This window comes from Vitis riparia, chromosome 7 (genome assembly GCF_004353265.1).
Source record: "Vitis riparia cultivar Riparia Gloire de Montpellier isolate 1030 chromosome 7, EGFV_Vit.rip_1.0, whole genome shotgun sequence".
Lineage (NCBI taxonomy): Eukaryota > Viridiplantae > Streptophyta > Magnoliopsida > Vitales > Vitaceae > Vitis > Vitis riparia.
The window spans coordinates 6,891,051-6,918,346 of NC_048437.1; the positions used below are offsets into that span (position 1 = coordinate 6,891,051).

General features: G+C 38.3%; 4 protein-coding genes across 8 annotated transcripts in view; all 4 read left to right on the forward strand.

Annotated features, from left to right (window-relative positions):
* Nucleotides 1-4,927, forward strand: part of LOC117918725 (kinesin-like protein KIN-14B) — a 41,198-nt gene extending 36,271 nt beyond the window's left edge. Inside the window, exons 19-23 of the mRNA XM_034835581.1 lie at nucleotides 256-606; nucleotides 2,862-2,960; nucleotides 3,295-3,435; nucleotides 3,527-3,685; nucleotides 4,224-4,927. Of these exons, the coding sequence (XP_034691472.1) occupies nucleotides 256-606; nucleotides 2,862-2,960; nucleotides 3,295-3,435; nucleotides 3,527-3,685; nucleotides 4,224-4,679 (1,206 nt within the window). The 3' untranslated portion in view covers nucleotides 4,680-4,927. The remainder of the gene's footprint in view (nucleotides 1-255; nucleotides 607-2,861; nucleotides 2,961-3,294; nucleotides 3,436-3,526; nucleotides 3,686-4,223) is intronic.
* A 675-nt stretch (nucleotides 4,928-5,602) lies between these two features.
* On the forward strand, nucleotides 5,603-15,725 carry LOC117918707 (GPI ethanolamine phosphate transferase 2). 4 transcript variants are annotated; one of them, XM_034835544.1, is made up of 17 exons: nucleotides 5,603-5,737; nucleotides 5,815-5,905; nucleotides 6,256-6,300; nucleotides 6,433-6,600; nucleotides 6,694-6,778; nucleotides 6,857-6,963; nucleotides 7,545-7,625; nucleotides 9,379-9,431; nucleotides 9,523-9,625; nucleotides 11,042-11,185; nucleotides 11,899-11,995; nucleotides 12,326-12,551; nucleotides 12,694-12,763; nucleotides 12,912-13,925; nucleotides 14,385-14,477; nucleotides 14,611-14,894; nucleotides 15,199-15,725. In XM_034835544.1, the coding sequence occupies exons 1-17, from the start codon at nucleotides 5,613-5,615 to the stop codon at nucleotides 15,350-15,352; spliced, it is 2,940 nt and encodes a 979-aa protein (XP_034691435.1). In that variant the 5' UTR covers nucleotides 5,603-5,612; the 3' UTR covers nucleotides 15,353-15,725. The 4 variants fall into 4 exon arrangements, with proteins under 4 accessions (XP_034691435.1, XP_034691437.1, XP_034691438.1 ...); XM_034835546.1 differs by having other exon boundaries at nucleotides 12,697-12,763; XM_034835547.1 differs by lacking the exons at nucleotides 5,603-5,737; nucleotides 5,815-5,905 and adding an exon at nucleotides 5,943-6,058.
* Nucleotides 15,726-15,940: 215 nt separating this feature from the next.
* Nucleotides 15,941-18,462, forward strand: LOC117918708. 2 transcript variants are annotated; one of them, XM_034835550.1, is made up of 3 exons: nucleotides 15,941-15,960; nucleotides 16,743-17,402; nucleotides 17,586-18,462. In XM_034835550.1, exons 2-3 carry the CDS (start codon nucleotides 16,970-16,972, stop codon nucleotides 18,221-18,223), a joined length of 1,071 nt encoding a protein of 356 aa, XP_034691441.1. In that variant the 5' UTR covers nucleotides 15,941-15,960; nucleotides 16,743-16,969; the 3' UTR covers nucleotides 18,224-18,462. The 2 variants fall into 2 exon arrangements, with proteins under 2 accessions (XP_034691441.1, XP_034691440.1); XM_034835549.1 differs by having other exon boundaries at nucleotides 16,743-18,462.
* A 3,989-nt stretch (nucleotides 18,463-22,451) lies between these two features.
* Nucleotides 22,452-23,790, forward strand: LOC117919201 (transcription factor bHLH131). The gene is made up of 3 exons (XM_034836328.1): nucleotides 22,452-22,744; nucleotides 22,837-23,083; nucleotides 23,177-23,790. The coding sequence occupies exons 1-3, from the start codon at nucleotides 22,731-22,733 to the stop codon at nucleotides 23,633-23,635; spliced, it is 720 nt and encodes a 239-aa protein (XP_034692219.1). The 5' UTR covers nucleotides 22,452-22,730; the 3' UTR covers nucleotides 23,636-23,790.
* Nucleotides 23,791-27,296: the final 3,506 nt, after the last annotated feature.

Here is a 27,296-nt window from a genome sequence, read left to right on the forward strand (position 1 = left end):
CATCCCCACTACCCAACCAAAAAACAGGGGATAGAAAAACCTTTTTCCACTTCTGTTTCTGAGAAGCGAATATTTTTAAATTCTGACATATTCCACTATTACATGAAATTATTGTCTTAAGCGTCCTGCTTTCTGGTGCTCTTTGTAATCACTGACTCTATATATGCTGTTCCTACACTTTTGACAAACATTTTTTTTCTGTTGGTATTTCATATATTGGTATTTATTGTGATGCTGCAAACTCAAAACATACAGGAAACTTGGAGGCAGCATGTAACTGGTGGAAAACTGAGGGAAATCACCGAGGAGGCCAAAAGTTTTGCAATTGGAAACAAGGCCCTTGCTGCTCTCTTTGTTCATACTCCAGCTGGTGAGCTTCAGCGCCAAATTAGATCCTGGCTAGCAGAGAACTTTGAGTTTCTTTCTGTTACCGGTGATGATGCTATAGGAGGAACAACTGGACAATTAGAACTTCTTTCAACTGCAATTATGGATGGTTGGATGGCTGGTCTTGGTGCTGCACTGCCTCCTAGTACTGATGCTCTTGGACAGCTACTATCTGAGTATGCAAAACGGGTGTATACTTCTCAATTACAGCACTTAAAGGTATGTCTGGAACTGAGGTGGGGTCTTTTCTCAAGTACAGTTCTGAATGAACACGTTATTATTTATATAAAGGTAGGGTAAGTGAATATGCACTTCAAATGCCTAGGGACTGCTAGAACTTGTCCAAGCAATTTCTTCCTTTTCTCCCTTACCACCCTTCCCCTCACACACCCACACACCTTAAAAAATAGAAATTTTTTGGATCCAAATTCAGTACTCCTAAACAAATGGCATGTGGAATATTATCCAATTAGGCTAGGTTAAAAAAGTCATTCAATCAAAAAACAATGGTGTTAAGAGTGCATGATATACATTGTGGCCCCAAATCCTACAAGCTTAAGCTTTTAGGAAAATTGGTAGTTCAATATAGTATTAGAGCCTTGTTTGGTGGGAGGTCATGTGTTCAGACTTCACCATCACATGTCTATTTGCCCAATTTATTAAACCCACGTGTAAGCCCAAAAATAGAGAGTATACATGAGGGAGGGTGTTAGAGTGGATGATATACTATGTGGTCCCAAATCCTACAAGTTTAAGCTTTTAGGAAAATCGGTAGTTCAATAAATAGAACCTTTTTTTTTTTTTTTTTTTTTTTTGTGTGTGTGTGTACGTTATGTTTTGCAAAATATATTTCCTGTTGCAGTCACAAAGCATTTCCAATTTTAATTTGGTTAGGGCATGCCAAAAGTATCAAAAGATCATTTTTGTAAAGCTAATCAAAGAAAGAGAAGACAATTTAATTTGGGTGGAACAAGAGTTGCACTCATGGTTTAATATTGTGCTATGGTCCTATGGGCTTTATCTTTTTTCAAAATATCTAATTCTATTATGTTTCAAGTCCATAATTTTAGAATTTCTTAGATGAGGAAGAGAACTGATCAGCTTTTTGTAAATCTTAGAGGGGTTTCTCATCCTTCTTTTTACTTGCTAAATTCAAGATTATGAATCAGCTTGTTCTAGTAAAAAGGGAAAAAAGGAAGGAAGAGGAGCACAAGGATGAGAGATCTTTCAAAGAAAGCAAAAGAGCCCAACCATCACCACAAAACAAAAGTCTGTACTAAACACCATGGCTGCATCCAATCCCAAGAAGCCCTCTAGGAGGGTAGGGTAATAATGTCCCACAAACTCAGCCAAAGTTGTTGCCCTCCTAGCAGGACTATCAGCCTTCTGATATGCTGATCTAGGCCTCCAACTGAAAATTAAATCCCATGGAGTAGAAACATTCTCTTCCAGAATGTTTCAGTTGTATAAGACATAATTAGTTTAATATCTTTTGTATGGTAAGCCTTCCTTAAATTAAGTATGATGCCATAAATCCCCCTATTAGATAGTTGTGAAGGTGAGCTTGTGCAATGGTTTTCCCATGGGTGCAAAACAAGCAGAAGGGACCTAGGAGATATCACCACTAGATGAGGAGGATTTTGGATCTTGCCGGAGGTTTGGGCTGTCTGATCACTTGGAAGCCTAGATCAGAAAACTAGGAAGTTGATAGGTTACCTAAGAGAGGAACCATATCTCTCCAGGTTGTTGGGGCATTTATGCCCCTTCAGTCTTGTTTTCCACCCTCACACCTTTGCTTTTGGGTTGGGTTGGTGGTTTTGTAAATAACTTTACTCTCTCTGGTTTCCAGTGTCCTTGTACGAGTACTGTTTCTTCTCTGAGAGACATCCCTTTCTTTTTTCGATATAATATAAATGCAATTATTGTTTCTTATCAAACTGACTTTACAAGTCCCACTCAAAATGAAATGCCTTGCCCTTCCATTTATCTTAAAGATGCTAAATTTTGGATCTTGATATCTTACTATTCTTCTCTAGCCTGAGGAAATTGACAAATTAATCATTCATATAGAGTTTATGTTGGTCAGTTGATTGATTTTGAAGGTAACAAAGTCATTTGGTCTCCAGTTTCCATAGGTCATAAATAAAGTGTGAAATGTATTGTACCAAACCTTCCAGAGCAAATCATGCTCTCTGCTGCTTGGGGACTATACCATGATGTGCTGGTTTTTATTTGGTTGTATCTGCTGTATTCTGATCACCATAAACAGTTTTATGTAGTACCTGGTGTGAGTGTTTTTTTCTTCCTTCTTTCTAGTTATGTGTAAGCTTTTCTTCAAAGTGGCCAGATTTGCTCATGGTTGGTATTTTCCTGTGAAATGAAAATGAATTTTGATCGCGTTATCTCAGGATGAAACTGTAACAGTTCAAATCATTTGAAATAATTCCTAACACCTCCCAATTTCTTTTTCTTAGGATATTGCTGGTACCTTGGCAACAGAAGAGGCAGAAGACTCAGCGCAACTGGCTAAGCTGCGTTCAGCTCTGGAGTCTGTTGATCACAAGAGAAGAAAGGTAGTCGTTTTTGTATTTCATATTGCCATAGATCTCTCTGCATGGTTTTACTTTCCCAGTTTACTGAAATTTATCTGACACTGATGGTTTAACCTTGTATAATCACACTGGATGTCTTGGTTAAACCCACTGCACTGATTCAACACTATTGTGATTTAGGTTTTTCTAATTTTTATTTTTATAAATGGAAAAATATGTGCAATAATAATAATGAGAGGTGCATCCCTGCTTAAAAAATGGAATTGATTTGTTGTAGTATTTACATCAGGCAAAAAAAAAAAAAAAAACTATCTACAAGGCATATAGTGACATTATTTTCTTTTGTCATAATCAGATTTTGCAACAAATGAGAAGTGATATAGCGTTACTAACTGTAGAAGATGGTGGTTCACCCATTCGGAATCCATCTACTGCAGCTGAAGATGCCCGGCTAGCATCTCTCATTTCCCTTGATGGCATATTGAAGCAAGTCAAGGTTTTTACCTTTGTACACACACTTCTTTATCCTTCACTTTATAATGCTGTATATTGAGAAATAAGCAATAATGAACATATATTTTTAACAGGATGTAATGAGACAATCATCTGTACACACATTGACTAGAAGTAAGAAGAAAGCGATGCTTGCATCTCTAGATGAACTTACAGAGCGGATGCCTTCCCTTCTTGACATTGATCATCCATGTGCCCAAAGGCAAATTACTGATGCTCGCCGCATGGTAGAGGTAAAGCGTTGTACTGCACAATCGCACTTATTGTTTTTGTTTTTATTTGTTTGTTTCATGCTTGCATAGGGTAGAGGATGGGTATAATAAGTTTTGTAATGATGCAAAAATGTGTGGTGAATGGTAAATTCAACTCTGGTCCATGCCTTTTCATTAGGTATGCATGCTATTTCTTGTCATGGTTTTGATATTTGGATGCCATTTAGGTCCACCTTTCCAAACCTTGGATTTGTAATTACAAAATTGCAGGTTCTGATTAACTGTACTGTCCAACATGACAGGAATAAGATAGAACTGAGCTCACTTGTTGAAACCTTAAATGCCCTTATTGTGACCAAGGGGTAAGAAAAACAAGTAGGCTCGTCTAAATGCTATGAGAAAAGTCATAGACCAATTTCAAAAAAGCTTGTAAGAATATGACAGATTGACATTATTCTCCCGTAAATTTTCTTTAAGAGGATGTTTAAGCATACTACAAATCTTGGTTGCCTTAATTTAACTCTAACCAGTTTTCTGTATCTGCCATATGTTGCTGCAGTTAATTCCTGAAGAAGATGATCCGCTTGAAGAAACATCTCATTCTCCCAAACCATTAATGGATTTGGGGTCCACTGCTGAGATTGATGTCGCACAATGGAATGTCCTGCAATTTAACACAGGCTCAACAAGTCCATTCATCATTAAATGTGGAGCAAACTCAAATTCAGAACTGGTTATCAAAGCAGATGCCCGAGTTCAAGAACCGAAAGGGGGTGAGATTGTGAGAGTTGTCCCAAGGCCATCTATCTTGGAAAATAAGAGCTTGGAGGAGATGAAGCATGTATTCTCTCAACTCCCAGAGGCTCTAAGCTTGCTTGCCCTTGCGAGAACTGCAGATGGAACCAGAGCTCGCTATTCTAGACTGTACAGGACTCTGGCCATGAAGGTTCCATCACTAAGGGATCTAGTTACAGAGCTTGAAAAGGGGGGTATGCTGAAAGATGTGAGGTCGTGAGGGCAGAGGAAGTCTCTTGGGAAATCATGGTTTGTCTGGTACCACTGATGGCTTTTTTTGGGTCTGTGTTAATATCATTTTGGGGATTTGCCAAAAGAATTTGGCATTGTAGTTTATTGTGTGATTCGATATGATGTATTTTAAACCTGCTGTTGTAATAGTTACTATGGATGGTATAATGTCTTTCTGAGGGATGATTATTTAAAAGCAATTTTTAGTGTGATATTCATTAATGTCATGTGTAATCATTAACAACTCTCTCTCTCTCTCTCTCTCTCTCTTGTGGTTTTTGGTTTTTCATCGTTAGGCATTTTGATTTCCAAACAGATTAATGTGGGACGATGCTAGTGCAGGCAAGTGCCAGCCATAAGATTTTTCCTGGTTTTTTTTTTTTTTTTTTTTTTTCAGTTGCGAAAGTGAATCACATAACTGTTGTGGAATTAAGTGATACCTCATGTTACAGTCAATTACTATAGACACTGCCCAAATGTGAATTGTAGTCTAGAATTGTAGGATCTCCAGTGAAATGGCGGCCTCGCCATCACCACACCATGACCATGCCTCTGATTCAATTCCAAAGCTCTGGTCTAGCTTAAATCCCTTATAATTCCAAGCCCCAAAGTCTGATGGATTGGGTCTCAAATTATCAGGCAGTAGGCCTAGGGAGGGCTGAGTTGAGGATTATCTCGTAAATCCCACCAATTTTTGGAAAAGAGAACAATTGTTACGTTGATAGTGCTGAAATAATATTTTTACAAAAAGAAAATGCTTCATCCATTGGTTCATGCTTCTAGGACAGGAAATAACTGGCAGAAGCATTTTAATTTAAATCTTTTATTTTTGGAGAGAATTACGGGAATGCCCTTGAAACGTTTATACAGTCATACAAGTAGTCTCGCTCTGTTTCTACCGTGTTTGTGGGTGTCTCCCAGAATGCCGCCTTTAACCTGCAGTCGGTTAACGACATGTAGCATAGCAGCAGTGATTGTTCAGATGGTGGGTGTATCACTCTTCATGCTAGGCTTCTTCCCCGTCAAACCAACTCTCTCCGGCGTTAGGTTCTATTTTCTTCTTCTTCTTAATTATTCTCTCTTTCGTTTTTCAAACTTGTTTGACTCCCTTCCCCCAATCGCAGCGGTCCTGAGAGTTTTCGTCCACCCGATCACGAGATTCACAACCTCACCACTCCGCCCCATCCTCCTCCTCATCTCAAATCCTTGTACCAGGTTTCATTCTGCTTCTATTCTTAATGATTTCTTCTTTTCTTTTTTTCCTCTTCAGATTCATCGGCTCTGGATTTAGATTTGGAATTGGGCCTTTCCATTCCATTTGACTGAACTATGCTAGAATGTGATTGCTGGCATTTGAGTTCTGGACTGGTGAGACTGGAAATAAATGAATTATATGGTTTTGCCCACTGCCAAATCTCCCCTAATATCTGGGAGACTGGTGGCGTGGGGCCAAATAAGAACAAATCGTGTGGAAGTTCTTAATCTTTAGAGCTACCACATCCTGAGTTTACAAAGTGAGAAAGTTAATATGACTTGATTGAGAAGTCTATGTGTTTGCAATGCAGGAGTTGTCTGAGATTCCCCCTTCATTTGACCGTCTAATATTAATGGTATGTATGTTCTCTTTCGTGTTATCCATCATCTGTCAAGAGTCACGGCTTTGCTAATCAATTTTGATCATTTTCTGTTGATGCTATCTAGAGGTAAAATTTCATTATATCATCACAATCATGTCAATTTAGGTTATTGATGGTCTCCCAGCAGAATTCGTGCTTGGAAAGGATGGTCAGCCTCCTTCCAAGGCTTTGATGGATGCTATGTCATATACTCAGTCACTCTTAAAGAATGGAATGGCTATTGGGTACCATGCAAAGGCTGCACCACCAACTGTTACTATGCCTCGCTTGAAGGTGACTGATGTAATTGTATTGCAGCATATGCAGAAAATAAATGTCCATTGGGAAGTCTGTTTTCTCTTTACTCAAAGTGTTTTGTGTTAGTAGGCTATGGTTTCAGGGGCCATTGGAGGATTCTTGGACGTTGCTTTCAATTTCAACACACAAGCTCTTTTAGATGACAATCTTCTTGGTTCGTTGCTGCAGTCATTTTTGTATTGTTGAATTGGTCATTTAAATGTCCTTTTCTTAGTCCACTATTATGTTGCAGGCCAATTTTTTAGTATTGGTTGGAAAATGGTGATGCTTGGTGATGAAACATGGCTTAAGTTGTTTCCAGGATTATTCACCAGACATGATGGAGTTAGCAGTTTTTATGTAAGTCTTTCACATTATCAGTATGCATGCATCTTTATTCTAGTAATTTACCTCTGTGATTTCTTGGATTTTATTTTTTTAACTTCGAGAGTTCATGGTGCGTTGTATTGTTGATGTCATTTTATTGGCCGACTCATTTTTTCTTTCTTTTTTTTTTCCTTGCTTTTAATCATAAGAAAAGAACTTAACGAATTGGAAAAATGAAATAGGGTTCTATGTGTTTTAGATGAAGGTAGAAATCACATTTCAAATGAACAAATAAAGGATGAAAAAAAATGATGTTGTAATCAGCTAAGGCTACTCTCTTACCCTGGAAGAGAAGTTCAGACCTTATGCCATTTTTTGGTAGGGGAACTTACAGGACAAAAAGGGTTACTCCCAGGTTGACCTTCCTTATTATTTAGGTAGGTCTCACAAAAATACTTTGTTTGCTGTTCATGTATGTGCTTGCCAGCTTCTTAGTGTTAAAAAAAATTGAATTTTTGCAACTTTTTCATGGTGGTTTGGGTATAACATATATGTGAACCTATAATTCTTCTAATGTTGACACTTTTAATTTTTAGTATTACTTTTTGCAACAGGTTAAAGATACTGTACAAGTGGACCAAAATGTTTCTCGACATTTGGGATATGAGCTTAATAGGGATGACTGGGATCTTTTGGTAATTTTTGACCCTTATGCGTCCTCATGAATGCTGTGATTGCGCTTTTGTCGTATTAATTCTTGTGTTGAGCCACTTTTTGCTTGTATTTTGAGTCAAAGGGCCTACTGCTTAATCTATGCTTCTTTTATTTTTTTTAATTTTTATTTAGCTCTCTCTCTCTCTCTCTCTCTCTTTCTCTCTCTTTTTCTGTACACTTGGGTTTATGAAGGGTACATGAATCATTTGATGTTTACTGCTATAACATAGACACCTGCTCTATGAACATAATGATGCATATGAGCTTGTTCTGTTACATGATCTATGAAAGTTCAGAACTTCTATTTTTATTTCTTGGTGATCTTGTTTTTTGGGGTCTTTCAGAGCCCTTCTGGAGAATGGATTCTTGTAACCTTTCCAATTACAATGGAATCTTACTTATACCAAAAGTGTTCTTTGTGTATACCTCCTTGCTATGTAGCATGAATATAGGACACGCCTATGCAAATAGAGAAAATGCTAAAAGAAGCTGGACAAGGACATAACAATATATGATATATAATTTTAATATTATATGAAGAATATATAAGTTTGTTTGCCATAATTTTTATACTAAAAAGCTTGAAAAAAAAAGCTTGAAAAATACGATAGATGTCACTCTATAATATACATGTCTTAGATCTATATTATTTTTCCTGCTTCTAATAAATAGTTATCTCCTAATATGTCTCCACTGTTTGTTTGATTGGAAAAGGCCACGAATATGATGCAGCCAAATATTTTGAAATTCTGAAGATGTCTTGGACAATTCAACACATGTTTAGATTGTTACCTATCCAAAAAAAAAAAACACATGTTTAGATTGTCTTGTTTGTCACTCTGTGTAGCAAGGACATGATTCAGTTTGTAGAAGTATCCATGCTGTACATGTTCTCCTTGTGTTTTCTTTCATTTCTTCGTTAGTTCCTGTTGATGCATTTTATATACCCCTTTTGGGTTATCTAATCTTCTCAGAATTCACATTTTTGCTACAACAATCGTTATTGAAATTTGCACAATGATGCTTATGCATAAAGCAATTTTGATGAAATGTAAATTGTTATAGTAAGTTTCTTCAGCGTTGTAGTATTGACTGTATGTTGACTGTTTGCTATTATTTTGCTCTGTTTCAGACAATATCTTCTGTTAATCCTTACTTATCCAAAAAAAAAATATCTTCTGTTAATCCTTAACCTGTCTAATTTATTCTCACTACCACACAGTTCCACCCACGTCGTTTTGTGTTGTCCCCTTTTCCTTTAACAACCTTCCACCTTTATCAGAGCTCTCCTTTTAACGATGTGGCAAAGTATAATAACAGAAGGGAATTTTATGGCCATTTAGTTGGAACAATGCTTTGTTGAGGTCTGGGGCTTACTTCTTAGTTTCCTCTTTACTCTTTTCTAGGTTTTTCCTTCCAAGCTGAATAACACATCCGGAGTCTAAGCTTAATTTTGAAGCATGTTTCTCCTTCATCTTGTTTCTATTTTCCATGAATTACATTTGCACAATTTGGTGACTCTTTGAGAACAGTGGCTCATTTAGTGTTTATAACTTTCCTTTAGAATTTGTGTATAAATATTATTTTCTTAAAGTATCTGTATCCAATATGGGTGCCTAGATTAAATATTTGTGTTGGATATATAAATTCAAGTTTGAATGGTGAATTTAGTTATTCTTGGAAATACTTCTTTGTTCTGCTTTGGCTTGTTTCTTACTGAAGCTGTATTTTCAGATTCTTCATTACCTAGGCCTGGATCATGTTGGGCATATAGGTGGACGCAATAGGTAGTGCCTTGTCTGTTACACTAGGTTCGTTAAATTTTCTGTTTTTATTATAGATCCTAATTTGATGTTTGTTCAATTATTTCTATTTCAGTGTTCTGATGACCCCAAAACTTATGGAGATGGATGAAGTGGTTAAGATGATCCATTTGAATACTATCGTACCTCAAGATGATATCAAAAGACAGACACTTCTGGTTGGTGCCATCTTGATTTCTAGTCTCCTGGTATTTCTAATTGATGCTTCCTTTGGGACCAAATCACTCTGTAAACATGCATATGCAGTGTGTTTAGTAAATTGCCATTAATGAAATTGTTGTAATGCACTATCGCTGATGATTGTAGCTCAAATTTTTTTTATTAGTTAAAGATTTGTCTACCTGTTAGTGAGATAAATCTCTACGTACATGCTAAATTAGAATTACAAACTTTTTTTTTATTTTAATTCTTATCAGCATCTTAAGATGCCCCAACTCATTTCTACACAGGATAGGATGTGTGGATTGCATGCTTGAGGAGCAAGGGAAACTAACTTGAAAACTAAGCAAGTTCACCCTTAAGTGAGCTTTCCAATGGCCCAATATGGTTCCTATTTGGATCCAATTTGTGGGGAAAATTGTATCACTTTCCTCAGACCAAGGATGATCAAGGAAATACTTTAGCTCTACTGTGACTTGGCAAAAAAATCTCAGAGTAATTGCTGTGATGCACAGCCTACTTAGGGTTTGGGACTGATCAAGGGGAGGCATAAGGCACCCAATAGGTGGAGATAGAATCCATGTTGTCTCAATATCCTGCACCATTAGACAAGCTTCACAGGCTTCAAGCATGCTGCTTTTCGTGTGAATTCTTATCATTGTTGTTCCTCCTATGTACTGGTGCTGAAAACCTAACACAATAACAGAGCATCATTCCTGTCATATGAACATGATAGCTACATGATTTGTAGTGCTTGAAGTTATTTTTACTCTGGGGGTCAAATAATTTGTGATATCTTAGCCTATATACTTAGTATGCCATCATATGCTGCAATGTCCACTTGTCTATTTCAATCCCTTTTTGAGCTTCAATTTCCCATTTTTTTCAGTAACAGAATCTCCTAAAGTCTGCATTATTTACACTTGAGCAATTTCAAGACTGTTATAAACAAACAACTCCCAGCCTCCCTTTCTCTCCCACCCTTAAAAAGAATTCATAAATAAAAGTATCCACCACAATCCTTCAATTTGGGTTGTCATTTGCATTTACACCCCAAACTCGTGCCTATTTATTAAAGCAGCTTCACATGTGTGACCAAATATTTTTAGTTCTAAGTTCGGTCTGATTAACATGTTTCCATTTATTTCTAAGTTTGGTCCAATTAAGATATTTCCAGGTGGTTATAGTTATGTAATAATGTTATGCTGCTTATGTATGCATTACAAGCCTAGTTTGGGCTCACAAATTCATACTTAAATCTGTGAAATCCTGACTGTTATATTACTCTATCATCACTGCATTCAACAACTCTATGTTTGTTCTGGGCATAACTTTTCTTGTGGCTCTAGAATTGATTTCATGCAAGAAATTGAATTTACTTACCTATCTGTCCCTGTAATGGATTACATTTGTAGGTGGTAGTCAGTGACCATGGCATGACTGACAATGGTAATCATGGTGGATCTTCATATGAAGAAACTGATTCCTTGGTTCTATTTATTGGTCCAACAAAGTATGCCTCTGATTATGCATCGGCAACCCATAACACAGCTTACCAGGTTAGACTGTAGGGCCTTTATGTTTCTGTTATGCCATGATGAATTTTAATGAATCCCATTTTTTCCCTTTAATCTTTACCAGAAACTCTTCCAAGTTCTAACTGGTTTGGCTTGAAGTGCACTTGGGACCAATCATTTTCTGTGGCCTCGTAAATCTAAATTCTAATCAAATAAGCTGCCTAGAGATATACGTGTCTGTGGCTGATATTAGTAAGAAGGTTACAGTTTGTAGTTTCTGATTTCATAATCCCAAGAACTTATCATGTTGTGGCAGAGTACTTATGGTATGTTACAGGTGTGATATTTTCTGTAGTACGTCAGAAGCTTAGGCAGTTTTAGCAGCCAGAATGAAATTTTCAGTATGATTTGACTGCATCTCACATTTTGCACTGTGTGAAAGCACTCTGTCAACTGGAATGTGTATTATCCAAATAGGATAAGTCACTGTGGTTAACTAAGAGTTGGACTGGATATCTTATTGTCATCATTATTAAAGAAAGCATTACATTAGTATTTTGTCAGCATTTTCTTCATGTTTTCATCAAAATGATGACTTTGCCTCATTCTCTGTTATGCCTTTTTACTTATTGGCTTCAAATCTTTTTTGTTTGTCAATTCTTATGTAGCATAGTTTATTGTTCAGCAGATAAATTCACATGGGCATTGAGGTGGTTATGCCTTTTCATCACTCGCCTGTTATTATGGTGATCCAGGTTGACATTGCACCAACCCTAGCTCTTCTTTTTGGTGTGCCGATTCCCAAAAACAATGTTGGTGTCTTGATTGCAGAGATTTTTACTTCTTTAACAGGTTAGATTTCTTTATTTATCAGTTTTTTATTTATTGGTTGTATGAAAGACTAGAACAAGGAGAAAAAAATACAAGAAAAAGAGGACAGGAACCAAATAAAAAAACCCAATGTAGTTGTGGTTTTCATAGTTCAGAATTGTCTTGGTCCTAATTTTACTACCACGACTATTTCTAGTGGTCTATTTGAAGCTGCTTATAAATTTATGATTGGGAATAACCCTCTGTGTTCAATTAGTTACCTGTGTGTGATGCCTCAATTTTTTTTCCCTCGTACCCTTTGAACTCTATGTTTCCATCCACCACTTTCCTCTTTGCACTCATTGGCTGCAGATGACCAACAACTGCGGGCATTAGAGTTGAATTCCTGGCAACTATTGAGATTACTCGAAGCACAGTTACCTGGTTTATCTTGTAGAAGTTTCAATTCTGATGGCTTTAGTGATGATCAAGGGTTAGGGATCAGTAAATGTAGTGGTAGTATGGATGAGATGTTTTGTTGCTTGTATAGAAATGCTAAATTGCTTCACAGTTCATGGAAGCTTAAGACAGTCTCCAGGTAGCCTTTAAATGCTCTGACTCTAGTATTTGCATTATGTATTATATTTTATCAAATAAATCTCTACTAGAAACATTGCTGATCTCTGTGGCTTTTTCTTTGTAATTTGTGTAATTCGGTTTATGGATAATGATGACCACAGCAGCCCTGTTGCAGCATATCATGATTTCCTAAAAGCTGCAAGTGAGTGGTTGTCACACAGAGCCACTGATGTATGTGTAACCTCTTTTAACAGTTATTTAATTGATTGAAAGTCCTTCCATGAAGGTTACATTTTCTATGGGTGAAAATGAAGATATAATTATTATCTTTTTATTTTATTTTATTTCCCCCTTTATTAACAGTTGTATCATTTTGCAGAAACCTGTTAATCTTCTTGCTTATGGAGTTGCAGCAATGATCTTATCATGTGTGATACTGTTCACCCTGATATTTTGTCTTTGCAAGGAAGTTGATCTTAGAGAAAAGCAACTATTTTCTGACAAGAATAGAACCCAAGGGTGGCATTTACACGAGACTTTCACTTTGGGTGTTACTTTGTTCCTTGTTATAAGTATGGGGTCTAGTTCTATGGTAGAGGAAGAGCAATATATTTGGCATTTTATGACATCCACATTGTATTTGTTATTATTCCGTAACATAATACAGTCCTTCCCAGCAGGAACACTGCAAAGTTCAGTAAGTGCAATCAAGGGACAAAACAAAAAATGCTATTTTCAAATGTGTTCCCTCTTTATGCTTCTTGTTTCTGGAAGAATTTTGAGGGGCTGGCATCAAGGTGGTGTGAATTGGACTAATCTTCCTGACATTTCAAAGTGGCTTGAACAGGCTGGGAGTGATTACATAAAATTGATCCATTTAGGCTCTGGGCTCCTGTTGATGAGTTTAAGCTTATTTGGTATATCTTTATTGAAATCAAAGAGAAATTTCATTTTGGTGGTTCAGTTAGCCTTTTCTATACCTGGGTTGTTGGTTTTGCAACATATTATGAAATATCAGGACAGCACTTCTACAGCATCCGGTTATGGGGCTACCTTACTAGCACAAACAATTTATGTGATTCTTGGTATCATGACAACTGGAACTGTCATAGCCTCACCATGGTTTATGCCTGTTTGGATTTCTGAGACCTGCTCAAGCTGTAATTTCTACTTTTCAACATCTGTTTCCATTGACGGTCAAAACAAGTCTCTCCTGATTGGATTGAGAAATTCTGTCTACTTGATTGGGTGGGCATACCTATATTTTTGGTGTCTTCTGCAGATGTTGCTTCAACAGCCAATTAATTCAATGCCTATACTATTGCTTCTCATGCAAATCCTAGCCAGCATGTTGTATTCTTCCAATGGCAGGACACATAAGCAGTGGGTTGAGGTTAGTCATTAAATCCTCTTACTTTGGCAAAGTTCTGGTTTTTCTTTTGTATGTTGAAGCCATGATAAGTGGTGATGATGGAAAGTTCTCAAGGTGGGGAACTGTGGTTATTTCAATCAATTGTTAGACTCGAGGACGCAAAATTTGTACTAAAGTTTTCCAAGAAGAAAAAGCTAATTAGGGCTCTTATTTGATAGTGGATATAAAATGGTTCTTTCAGCAAATTGTTCATTCTTTAAAATTGAAAAAAAAAAATGTCATGTTTGCTTTTGAGTTCTCAATTGTTAAGTGTATGCTTTTTTCGACTGCAAAAAGTAACATTTTAACCTTTTTCTAAAAGATGACTAGTTTCCATGAAATGTTGTTATCTTCTTCTTTGAAAATTTGGTGGTGGTGGAGGGGGGGAGATCGACTGCAGTTTGAAGTTCTAATGCTGGGAACTTTGTTTTGTTCTCTTAGGTTGCTGCAATATATTATCTGGGAATGGCAGGCCATTTTAGTCTTGGGAACAGCAATACACTAGCTACAATTGATGTTGCTGGAGCTTATATCGTAAGTCCTCTTTCCTAGTGTAGTTGATCAACAATACTTTTTCATGCACAAATCTTGCTGGTTACTCTTTATTTGAGGTCAATAAGCCATCTTACCTCTCCTAACATGGTTAGATTGTTCTATAAATTGCCAGGGCCTCTCAAGTCACTCAACATTACTTTCTGGCATTTTAATGTTCATCATCACCTATGCATCTCCAATGTTAGCTCTTCTTAGCATGGTGATGTACATCTCACTGAAGGACCCAAGCTATTTTGTAATTCCTCAGAATGCAGATTATGGATATCTTCTTAAGATGATGATTGGCTGCCCTTGTCTGGTTCCTCTGTGCTTGAATTCTGTTCTGTTGACTGCATATACCATTGTGTTGTTGCTGATGAGGAACCATTTATTTGTCTGGAGTGTCTTTTCCCCAAAGTAAGTCTTTAATTAAGTGCAAAAATTGAGTTAGTAGTCTATATATAATGCAGATGAAGAGTACGTAACTTTCTTGATAGGGAAAAATAATTCTTTGTACTAGCCTTTGGGTGGATTAGTACTATTAGTCTTCAAAGGGTGAAGAAATTCAAATCAATTTATAAGTTACAATCATCTAATTGGGTTTCTTTTATTTTTAGAGAACTCATTAATGAATCATTAAATGGCTGGTCAATAGGTCAATAGGGGAGTGTTTGGTTTGATGATGGTCCTTGTTCATTAACATTATCCATTCTCCCCACAGGTATCTGTATGTTTGTGCTACAACTGTGTGCGTATATGTGGGAGTGTTTGTTGTGGCTGTAACTGGGTTTTATACATGTTTGGTCTTTTCCATGCGGAGAAAGAGGCAGGACCCCTTCAGCAATGAGATGGGCAAGAGCTTGATTGGTGAATAATCCAACTGTTAGATTTCTGGGTACCAATTCATGTGGTTCATTCTGCTTTCTTTCTGGGCCTTGTTTGATCCTTGAGAAAATCCTGCTGGACTGGACAAGCGATGCGATGGAGGATCTGGTTTGAAGAATTGATAAGCAGCTTCTCACATCACTTTTTGGTCAACAAAAGCTCCCAAGAGAGAATACCATTACCATGATTTCACCATATTTCCAGGCAAAACTACTTTTATTAATTTATTTTGGCAAAAATGTTGTGTACAAACCATCAGATTACAGCTTTATTGAGATGATAACGGAGCTTAGAGATGTTATTTACAAGTAATTGTTTTACTCTGTATTTTGAGCTAATGCAAATTCTTCTGTTCAAAGGTAAGTTTGATTGGGATTTTGTTGAATTGAACTGCCATGGTGATCAGAGTGGGAGGTTCCAACTTCCAAACATGTAGCCATCCCCATCTGACATTGTGCATACGGATCATCGGGAACTCAAAACGGTCAAACAAAACTTGATCCGGAAGTCTGACAAAGCACTCGGGAATTGATGGCTGCTAATAGCCCCCCCATGAATAGCTGCCGCTTAGGCTGCCTTAGCATATGATTACATACTGGTATGTACTTTCAAATCAATTGTGAATGAAAAGGGCTGGAACTTTAATATTTTTCATTTTAGAAATCTGATTTTAATTAATTAGAGTTTTGTGGAAAAATTAACCTTTCCAATAATAAAAAAATAAAAATCTCCAATTTAGATACATTTTGAAAAATATCGCCCAACTATTATAATATTTCATTATTAATAATCGTATTTTTAAATGGGTAAAGAAGCAATATTAATTTAGGAAAATTAATTCTACATTGAAAAAACATAAAAAATAAAAAATTAAGGTATAAACATAAAAGTAATATAATAAATATATTTTCAAATTACTCTATTAACAAATTAGAATCATTGAATGTGATTATGATCTTAATCATTAAAAAAAAGATTGATTTTTTATCCTTTAAAAAAAGTTGAAAAAAATTAAATTAAATTAAATTATTTTTCATTTAATTATATAATTGATTGGGGAAGAAGGCAACATTGAATCAAGCTAGAACAAGCATAATTGTTTGATCAAAAAGATGAAATAAATCTCAATTTGTAAACTTAATTCTTCATTTTTTTTTAAACCTTAAAAATATTCATTCTTGATAATAATATTATTTTTAAAATTTTATATGTAAATAATTAAAATGTATTGATTTGATTATTATTAATTATTATTTTTGAGTATAGGTGTGAATAGGGTGGGTTCTTGGTCGATCCAGGTATAATTTCCTTTTATATGCATGATTTCATTTTTTTTTTAAAAAAAAAAAACAAGGAAAATTTAAACCCGCCTACTCTCAGTCTCTCCCAACGACGTCGTTCTCGAGAGGCGCGAAATTGGAACGCCTATTCTCTAATAGAATCCAGGGCTGCAATGAGAGGGTAGTAGTTCCATCTCAACCGTCCACGTGTTCACACGGAGTAAATGACTCAAAATGCATGGAGAGAATGAAGCATTTCTGTCTTCCCCCAATGGAACAAACCCCGATTCGTCACAGTAACTTCCTGCCCCATTTCTCCCTCAGGAAATGGAGCGACGGAGCACCGAATCTGATTCTGTACGTCTTCTAGGACTATCCCAAGACCTTCTCCGTTACCGCAACTTCTCGTCCTCCCGCAGGTACGCTCTCCAAGCTCTACTCTCCCACCCTAACCTCCGTTGGCCTCACCAAATACTTGCCATCCTCCACGTCCTCATTGCCGCCGATCACCCCATCAACCCCCACCTCCCCGACTGGTACTCCATCCTCCAACTCCACCCCCTATCCGACAATACACCCCTCATTCGGAAACAGTTCGACAAACTCTCCCTCCTCCTCAATCCACTCACCAACCACTTCCCCTTCTCCCAAGACGCCTTCACCCTCGTCCGCGACGCCTGGTCCCTCCTCTCCCGCCCCGATAGGAAGGCTCTCTACGATCGCCGACTGGCTCAGCACTCTTCCAAGATGGAGGATAATGGTGATACGTTCTGGACTCTCTGTCCTTATTGTTATTGTCTGTTTCAGTACTATAGGGTTTATGAGGACTGTTGTTTGAGGTGTCAGAATTGTACGAGGGCGTTTCAGGCGGTAATGATTCCCTCGCCGCCCAAAGCTGTGGAAGGGACTAATCACTACTGTTGTTTTGGGTTTTTTCCCTTAGGGTTTTCGGGAAATGTGGATGAACCTAAGAATGATTTTGTCGATATTTCTGATAAAAGCGAGGATTCATCTGGAGAACTTGGGCGTAAAAAGAAAGGAAATACCATAAATCTAGACAGTGAGAAGCCAAAAGAGGAGGAAGTGGAGAAGGGAGGTGACCGCACTGTTGAGAACATAAAAACTGGTGATGTAGATGGAGAATTTGGGGTTACAGGGAAAAGAAGAGTCATGAATGTGGAAAGGGCGAAGCCAGAAGAAGAGGAAGCGAGGAAGGGAAGCGACGGCATTGGTGAAAAGGTGAAAACTAGTGAAGATGGGTTTCTATCGCCAAATGTCACCAAAAGACCCATGAAGAGGAAGTCTGTGGCAAAGAACACAAAGAAGTTGATGGGAACCGGGAAACGAGGTAGGAGATATCAAAATATAATATTTGCCATGGGAACTGACAAACCGAACTGCAACGTGAAAGCAGGGAGTGGGGTTGAAGAGGGTGGTGCTGGAATGGTTGGAGGACTTGGGTCAGGAAGTTCAGGTGTTTGTGTTTTTGCTGGGCGCGAGTTGTGTGAGGAAGATGATGACATCCCTGTGGGTGTGCCCATCTCTTGTGATGGCTGGAATGGAAACTTCAAATCTTTTTAGGTTTGCTCACGTATCTCCATTTTTATATACATGATTCTACCATTTGATGGTTTAAGAAATAGCAGTTAGGGTTTTTGATTAGCTGGTTACTCGACAGTTGAAAAGGAATGCAAAGTCTATAGAATAGTTTTGGACATACCTTGGGCAGTGTAAAAAAAGTAGCAGTCAGATCTTTTGTTTGGATGGGTACTTCATAGCTGAAAAGTAATGCAACGTTTTAGTATGGTTTTCCATGTTCATATGCTTTTGACTATTTATGGGTGGAATATGATACTGTAAGTAGGGTCAGAAAAATTTTAATCAGTTACTGTTTGGACCCCTAGCTTATCCTCAATGGTTCTCCACAGGTAGCTGTGACTGATGAACTCAGGTCGACAATCCTGCCCCCCAGGTTGACTACATTAATAGTGTGAACCTTGTTGCAAAATGTTGATGAAGGAATTAACTGATCATGGCTCCTTCATCAAGACCCAATTTGTGAAATCTTGGTTTACTCATTGAATCTTTTTCTTTCATTTATCGGACCATTGGTTCTTCGGTTCTGTTGCTCAGGAGCCTCATCATCTTGATGATTTAATGTACTTGATAATAGTGTTTTAGCTTAGGATCATATATTTTTTTTATGGTTCTGATGCTTATCTCTGCTAATGACAAATATACCACCTGGGAATCATAGCTGCTTTATTAGATTCCATTTTGATTGTAAGACACTTTTGAGGTTGCATATCTTGGAATTCCTTTTCTTTTTTTGTCACTTTATTTAGGAAATTGGGACATGTTTGCTTCCCTCTTTCATTAGTTGTTTAGGCGTGTCAGTTGCAGTTTCATCAACAATTGCATGACATATCATTTTCTTGATTTGCACGTTTTCCTGTTTGAGGTATTTTTCTCTGATATCTTGCCTGCTGCTTCTATTCATCTTCTTTTCTTTGATTACTTAGAGGTGTAGCTGGGGCTTTGTTCAACCTTATCAATGAGAGTGTAACAGAAGAAATAATTTTTCAATAAATTATGTATGCAAATTGTGTTTGTTAGCTCCTACCTATCTATCTCCAGGATATCTTGCACAAAAATAGGTATAGTGGATTTGTTTTTTCCCAACCTCAAGAGTTAAAGCAATGGCTAATGCTATAATAGGTCCACTAAGTCACTTTTGTTCGCATTTATATTCTTGCCTGGTGCATTTTGCAACTGTTGACTGACTCTGAGAGAAGATATCCATTCAAATACTGTTCTTATGTATTGCCTGGGCACCTGGATCATCAAAATTTTGTACCCACGCTAGGGCCATTCATTATTGGCATGGAAATAATTACCCAAATCATGTGGTCAAAGTAGGCAACTTTATGCTTGTAATAAATAAAGATATCCAAAATAGTTCTATGAAAAAGAGAGCGGTACTCAAAGTTTGGTATTTTAAGTATTCATGTATTGAACAACATTATCCAGTGTGGTTTATATGAATCATTGTGTGGTATTGAAAATTCCTTAATCATGGTCAAAAAGCTCTCAAGTATTCGGGACAGACATAGCTTTAACAGTGGCCATGTACTTCTTAGCAGTGGATTGGTGATGCGAAGTTAGCATTTGATTTCACCAATGTGATGACTTTCATTTTACTCCAGATGTGTTGGCAGATAAGAGTGCTACATTGTATGTTAAACAGTAGCACCCTGCCTAAATTCTAGTTGTTTTGGGTTTCTTATTTATCTGCTCAATTCGTGATGTATTTTCTCTTTTGCAAATTGGGTTGAAGAAAAGGAAGACCAGCTGAATCCATTAATGCTTAAAATCAAAGCAAATTTGATGGTATGGCTGCCTTTGTTGTCTACGTTCGAGACAAAAGGGAAAAGAATGGGCTTGGAGCCAAATGTGAATCTGGCAGCCGAACGGCCCATGCCCTGGTAGTAGTACTTTTTCGTGTTTAGTTCACCCTCTCCTTGAAGAACGCTTTTTCTCGTACGTATTTAATTTATGAAACCTGCCATTCTATCAGGGTATATGGAAATAATAACAAAACTCAGACAATGGTTGTTGAGAAGCCATCATTAATATCTAATGCTAAGTTTAATAGTAGTACTAGGGTTAAAGTTTCTTCGATCGGCCTCAAGGTTTTAATGGCGGTGGATTCTAACGCCTTAGGTCTTGTGCAACATTTTCCACAACCCATCATTTTCATGCCTAGAGATTGATATCGGATAAAAAGTTGAGAAATCTTTGTTGCCCCTTCCTCATCTTGCTTTACACTTTTTGAACATTGTAATTTGAATTTGGGATCACAGGATGGGTTGGTCAAAACTTGGATAGCAACTCCTCTCTGGATACAGGAATGTGAAGGACATGAGACAAGTTTAGAATCCTCTTTTGTCGCAGAAATCTGCCCCTTTTGCTTACATCTTGGCCGGATGTGGTGGAGGCTAAGGCTCCTATTCCTACATAATCGCTTTCACCAAAATTTCATCTGCCCCACTTAAGTGTCATTTTCCAACTCTATGCCCCACCCCAAATATTTGGATTTGATCGGCCTCATTTCACCAAAGCTTAATTAGTATCAACTTTATGCTGATTCAAAAAACCACCTTGCTGTTTCCACATATGTATCATGGATTGAATTCAATGGGGTTAGCGTGTCTGTTTATTCAAAAAAGCAGTGTTGCCTCCTTTACACCGAAAAGGGGCAAACAAGCACTGAGTAAATCGACTGTGGATGTTGGTTAAAGTGGTAGTACTTTGTCCTCGACCAACCTGATCCTGTCCTTTATCATAATCTTTATTCCAATCACCTTATTATCCCCTCTTTTCTAAAAATGTTTATTTAGTTTTTCAAAATGTTATCTCACTTTCAAGTACATGACCTCTGGTTTTAAGCGTGCTTCCTTGCTTAAAATTCTATAATATTAGAAAATTTTGAAAAATAAAATAAAATTTGATTTTCAAAATTCTGGGAATAGTTCCCTTTGTAGAAGGGAAAAAAAAATCTAACAATTTTTGATACATTTTTCGTAAGTTTATTATAATTAAATAAGATAAGTTAATAATTTCAAATCGTTTCTTTTTCCCGATAAACAAACACCACAAAATAGAAATTTGGGAAGCTTTCACTCATATCATCAAAATGGACAGGGTGTCCTAAACATAAATTATAACAATGTTGGATGACAATGAGAAAACAAGAACAAACATTCACAAGTTTAGACTATTTTGGTCGTGTGATGTAGTCTCAAATCTCAATCATCCACAAAAAGTGCTGTGGAGCTGAAGAATAACAAGCCAATCTCATATGATTTTGTTTAACTTACAGCATTTGGATTTTGGTCTTCCCACAACTCGACCTGTCGACAGTATACACCATACACCTGTTGGTGTGTGTTCACAAAAGTCGGGAGACTAGAGGTCAAACATGCACTGCAAGTGTTGCAGACATGGATATATTGTCTCCTTGGGAGCTTCAAATGTTTGTTGGGCGCTGCCCCTTAATTATCTCCACCGCTTAATCATCGCGTCCCCCCACTACCTACTTTTTCCGGTTGGTTCTAGACTACATCCTATTGTCCGGATTTGAATGAAACGTGACACTGCTCTTGCCTTTCTTTTTTTTTTTCTTTTTTTGTAATTATTTTTTTTCCAAATTCCAATGATTTTGCTTACCAGTATCTTTAATGGGTTTTGTCTAATTGATCAAATTCTGTGGCTATGAAAAAAGGAAACTTCTTTTGAATTTGAATTGCTAGCTGAATTCGTAACCTTAATCATGACATACATTTCATTCTCTTGTCACGCTATGCGCATAAATTGAGCACGATTAAGATTTCAATCATGGCCTCGCAATGTGGGTTACTTTCATTTATGTTATTTAAATGATCAAATCAAGACTCATTAATAAGGGAATCTCTAATTTTTAAAATATCGAATTTCATATTTGATACAATTTTAATTGAATTTATATTCTGAATGAAGCCATTTTAGAGTAGGCTTCACCCAATGTGTATTATAAAAAATTAATTATGAATGATATGAATAAAATTATTTATTTTCTGTTTGAGAGAGAGAAAAGAATCCTAGGATCAATCACAAAAGTACAATGTAATATCCAGTTCTCATAGGCTCATGTTTCAAGCATAGGTTAAAAGGATGTGGCATCTATCTTGCATTATGTCATCAGCTACCTTCAACCTTTGACCTCCCTATATTTGTGTATATATACGCATTTGTGCCGAAAATGAAACCATCGTCCTCCAGATTCTCCACACACCTACTCCCAACAGCATCCATCAGACATCGGAGCGTATCATTAAAGTCTGGCAACAATATCCCACCCCAGGTTCCACTTCTGCAAATGCGCATTTACGCCTTTTATTTCTCAGTCCCCTCCTCTCTTCATTGCAAAATATACGCTTAATCTTTTGCTTTTATCTCCAAATCTCTCCCTCCCCTCCTCTCTCCCTCTCCCTCAAAAACTTACTATAAGGGCAAAAGCTGAGTCGTTCCCTCCACGGGCTTACTGAACATGCATGCATTTGGGTATATATGCAACTCTAAATTCGTTTCTGCATCTTTAGGGTCTGTTTTTGATGTTTTATGAAATTTTGACGTATTGGGTGTTGATTTTACAGAAACCCAGAAGAGGAAATGCAGTATTTTCAAAGTTACCATGAGTTTGGAAGCTGTTCCAACCAAAACAATGGCCTTGATGAAGGACCCCAATCACAGGATGCTATGAACGATGGGAATTCAAACTTGGAAACAGAAGCAAGAGCAATGGAAGCCCGGGATAAACACAGAGTCGCGGAGAGAGATCGCAGAAAGCGAACCAATTGCCACTACTCCACTCTTCGCAATCTTCTTCCCAACGCAACCAAAGTAAGCCATTTTCGTTAATTCTAAGTAAATAATAATTGAAAAAAAATGCATGAATTTGGATTGACAAGTGAAGGTAATTGCGTAATATGGCAGCTCCCCAAGGCGTCGGTGCTTGCGAGGGTCATCCGGCGCGTGACGGAACTGAGGGAGGCTGCAGCGGAGCTGTGGACGCGTGACGACGGCGATGGCACGGAGGAGTTTCTGTTTCCGGGTGAGACGAACGAGTTAAGGCTGGGGCGCTGTGAAGGTGAAGGGGAAGGTGAGGTTGAGGGTGAGGGTGGAGTGGTGAAGGCGATGTTGAACTGTGAAGATAGGGTGGAGCTTCTGTCGGAGGTGTCAACGGCGGTGAGGTCCGTCGGAGGGAGGGTGGTGAGAGCTGAGATGGTGACGGTGGGTGGGTGGACCAAGTGCCTTTTGTGGGTCCATGGGCTTGGACAAGATGGGCTTGAAGCCCTGCGTAGAGCCCTGAAGGTGGTGGTGGACAGGCCCAGTTTCTTCTGTGGGTCGGGCCGCGGTTTCCGAGGGAACAAGCGGATCCGGTTCTCTCAATGATTCGGTGATGGAATGGGTCTGAGGGGGTGAATGGGTTTATTGTTGCTTTGACATTTTACATCACCAAACAGAAAGTTCCAATTGAGATACAAAAGAATGTTTCACTTCTAAATTTTCAAATTCCATGAAATTTTGTTTATTGTCCATCCAGCAATCGCAATATCATGAAATTCCAAGACCTAGAATTTAGAATTCAAGGTTTTTTGGGATTTAAAGTGTGTTTGATAATAATTTTAAATTTTATTTTTTTTATTCTTTTTTTGCTCACTACCAAATGCACTTTTAATTAATTCTTAAGGTCTCTTCGGGATTTAATTAAGTTTTAAAAGCTAAACCTAATTTGATTATCTTATATTTTGATCATGAAATTTAATCAAATTGATAAGTAGATTAGGCTTTACATTCATTCCTTCTAGTCTAACGCTTGTAAGGGAAGTGGAAATTTGCCATATTCAAAGGAAGTTACCTAACTATGACTATGCATTGGTTTTTCCTATCTTAGCAGTTAGTTGGGTTTCTGGCGGGAAATTAATGTCTTTGTTCTCATTACACCAACACAAATTTCAATCAAGGAATTATGAAAATTGAGACTCATAATATAACCAATGAAATGAGTTTAAACATTCAACCTAGAATTCCTACTGGGAATTCGAGTACATGGAGAATAACCAACCACCTAGGATTGGATTTGGATTCTTAACGGGAATCTAGTAGAAGGTGAATAAAAATAAAATCAATGTAATTTAGGAGGACTTAAGAAATGAACGGAAATTCAAACCTAGGGCACTTAGGTGTTGTCTATTTTTCTAATTTAATACCGAATACAATTCACTTTTAAAATTTAAATAGTTTGTTTTAAAAAAATTTTAAAAAATGACTTATTACTTAATATTATTAAGTTATATTATTAAGATAGACTGAAATCTAACACAAAGGGAGCCCAGGTGCGCGTCAGTTTGCCAACCCTTTGGTTGGCCCCTTTTTTTTTTTTTTTTTTCTGAATTTGGTGTGAAGACAAGTAGGGGAGGTGAACTAACCACCACATGCCCAAATTTTTCTCAACCACATTTCATCGACTCTCATATTGCTTCTTCAAAATCTTCTCTATAAATACTCGTCCATACTATGCTGTTGTACATCCAGAACAGAGTTGAAATTTGCCCACATCCAAAGAAAGCTAGCTCCATAATACACCTTCATCCTTTCAAACCATGGCTACGCAATTTATTACTGTTTCTCTGGTTTTAACATTGTCGCTGTTGAGCATGGATGTGAGCCTGGCAGGTCGCCACCTTCTGGACACACCAGCCGCTCCATCACCACCAACACTACCTCAAATTCCATCTCTTCCTAAGCCCACATTGCCTCCGTTGCCAGCAACGCCTGCGCTGCCCACTACCCCATTGCCAACACAACCAAATGTCCCAACTCTGCCAAAGCCCACATTGCCGCCGATGCCATCTCTGACAAACCCAACATTGCCAACCCTCCCCACAATTCCAAAGCTGGCGCTTCCTCCGCTGCCCTCCTTCCCCACCTCCATCCCCACCTCAATCTCTTCAATATTCCCCAACATTCCAACATTTAATTTCCTTACACCACCTCCATCCACCACCACCACCAGCCCTTGAGTGGGCCCTGCCACACCTTAGCCGAGGGAGACTAGATGGGTTCGTATGTATTTGGAAGGCTTCAGGAAATCCTAATACACTTTATTGTATGAGAGGTTGATTTATATGTCAGGTCTTGTCCTGTAACAATTCATGGTCCCCGTGAGGGCTCTTTATGTGTCTTTCTCTATGTTTGTTTTTCTTTTTCTCCCTATACGAGTAGGATTCCTTGTGTTTCTTTTTTGTTTTACATGAATACAATCCCTCTCTTTTTATTTTTTAAGTTGATTATTGAACACTTTCTTAAGCAGTAAACATGACACGATATTCATTTTTACGTCAAAATCTTTGAATTGGGAAGAAGACAATATGAGATGCAGACAGAGAAGAAAGGCAGTCCCAACTTGGTCTGCTGACCGTCTTAAGTGTGTACTAATCTAATAATCCTGATCAAACTTGATTAAACCTTAATTTCATTTTCATCTTCCTCGTCTACATCATCTTTAACTCCTTAATCATCAGCTTCGTCTTCCATATAAGAGTCTCAACAAATACTCTTTTAGTGTCACATTAAGGCACGTAAATCAACTTTTCGATGCCTCATCTCTAAATATCATCAAATGATATGTTGGGATTTGTAAAGCAATTACAATAAAATAATTATTAAAAAGTCCATCCAGAGTTATCAATCAATAACAACAACTTGTACCGGTAAGAATCTCATGTATGATGATAATGGTATTGTAGACCCCCCGGGGAGCAGAGAGTTTTTTGGGATTTTTTTATTATTTTCTTTGTGGCTTTCGGCAGGCTCTCAAGTGGGCTGCTCTCGGGCAGCTAGATGGGATGGGGAGGTAGCCGCCAGATGGGATGGGTGGCAGATGGAGGATGGCTTGCTGAGCAAGCTAAAAACAGAGAAAGAAGGGAGGAAATCTAGGGGACTGCACGGAGGGGAACGTGGAGGAGTTCTAGAGGAGGAGATCTTGGTGGAAAAAGAAAAGCCAGAGAGAAGGAGTTTCCTCGTGTGCGGTAAGTTCCCGTTTCTAAATGCCTACTTCACCATTTTGATAATATATTTCATTGTTTGCTGTGGACTTTGAGGGCCACAGGTTTGGTTTTGGGGTGAACCCGTTTGTATGGACACTATGCCCTGTTCCCGTTTTCATTTCTTTTTTTGGTGTTCATCTCTGTATATGTATGGTTGTTATCATTCTTATGATCTTTGTTTTGGTCTCTATACATGTCGCCATCGTCATGCTCCCTTTAGTGCATCTCATTTTCCTTCTTTGCATTTCATAGATCCTTCACGTCCAAAATACTCCCTCCCTGCGCACCACTTCTCTCTCTACACCGCAGCCATGCCCATTCTCCCTCAATACGGCATGGCTGCCACCTTTCATACCCGTCTCCTCAGGCTCGCTCGTTTAGCTGGATCCATGGCGGCCGCATCTCCTGGACGTCGTCGAGCCGCCGCCTCTCTCCTCTGGCCACGCGCGCCTGTACCAGCCGCCACGGCTGCAGCGTTGAAGACGCCGCCGTGGCAGCACCTCCTCGTCGCGTCGCCAGATCGCCGCCGCAGCCTTTCTCCTCCACGCGCGCGCCTGCACCAGCCGCCATGGCAGCTGCGCCGAAGACGCCGCCGCGGCAGCACCTCCTCATCGCGTCGCCAAGTCGCCGCCACCTGCACCAGCATCTTCTGGACGTCGCCAGATCGCCGCAGCTGCTCTCTCTTCCCCGCGCTGCCATGGCTCCCTTTGGTGTCGACGCTGCAGGTGGGGACTTCGCCTGAGGGAGCTGCCTAGAAATGGGCTTGCCTTGGGCTGTGAAGGAGCCGTTGTTGATGATGGGCTTGGTGATGCCCATGATGGCTTTGGGCTTGGGCTTAAGTTGGAGCCCAAGCTAAGCTAGGATGAGGGTGAGGCCCAGGCCCATTTCCAACCCTCCTAACCTTTTTTTTTTTTTTTTCAAAAGCCTAAGGCCCATTTCTAATCTTCATCCCGTTTTTCAAAACCTATGGTTATTATTATTAATGTTATTACCATTATTATTAT

Coding starts and splice junctions, on each gene's coding strand:
- LOC117918707 (XM_034835544.1), top strand. CDS start 5,613: ATGCCGCCTTTAACCTGCAGTCGGTTAACGACATGTAGCATAGCAGCA. Junction 9,626..11,041: donor TCAAAAGACAGACACTTCTG/GTTGGTGCCATC, acceptor TTACATTTGTAG/GTGGTAGTCAGTGACCATGG. Junction 14,478..14,610: donor ATGTTGCTGGAGCTTATATC/GTAAGTCCTCTT, acceptor ATAAATTGCCAG/GGCCTCTCAAGTCACTCAAC.
- LOC117919201 (XM_034836328.1), top strand. Junction 23,084..23,176: donor TTCTTCCCAACGCAACCAAA/GTAAGCCATTTT, acceptor GTAATATGGCAG/CTCCCCAAGGCGTCGGTGCT.
- LOC117918708 (XM_034835549.1), top strand. CDS start 16,970: ATGGAGCGACGGAGCACCGAATCTGATTCTGTACGTCTTCTAGGACTA.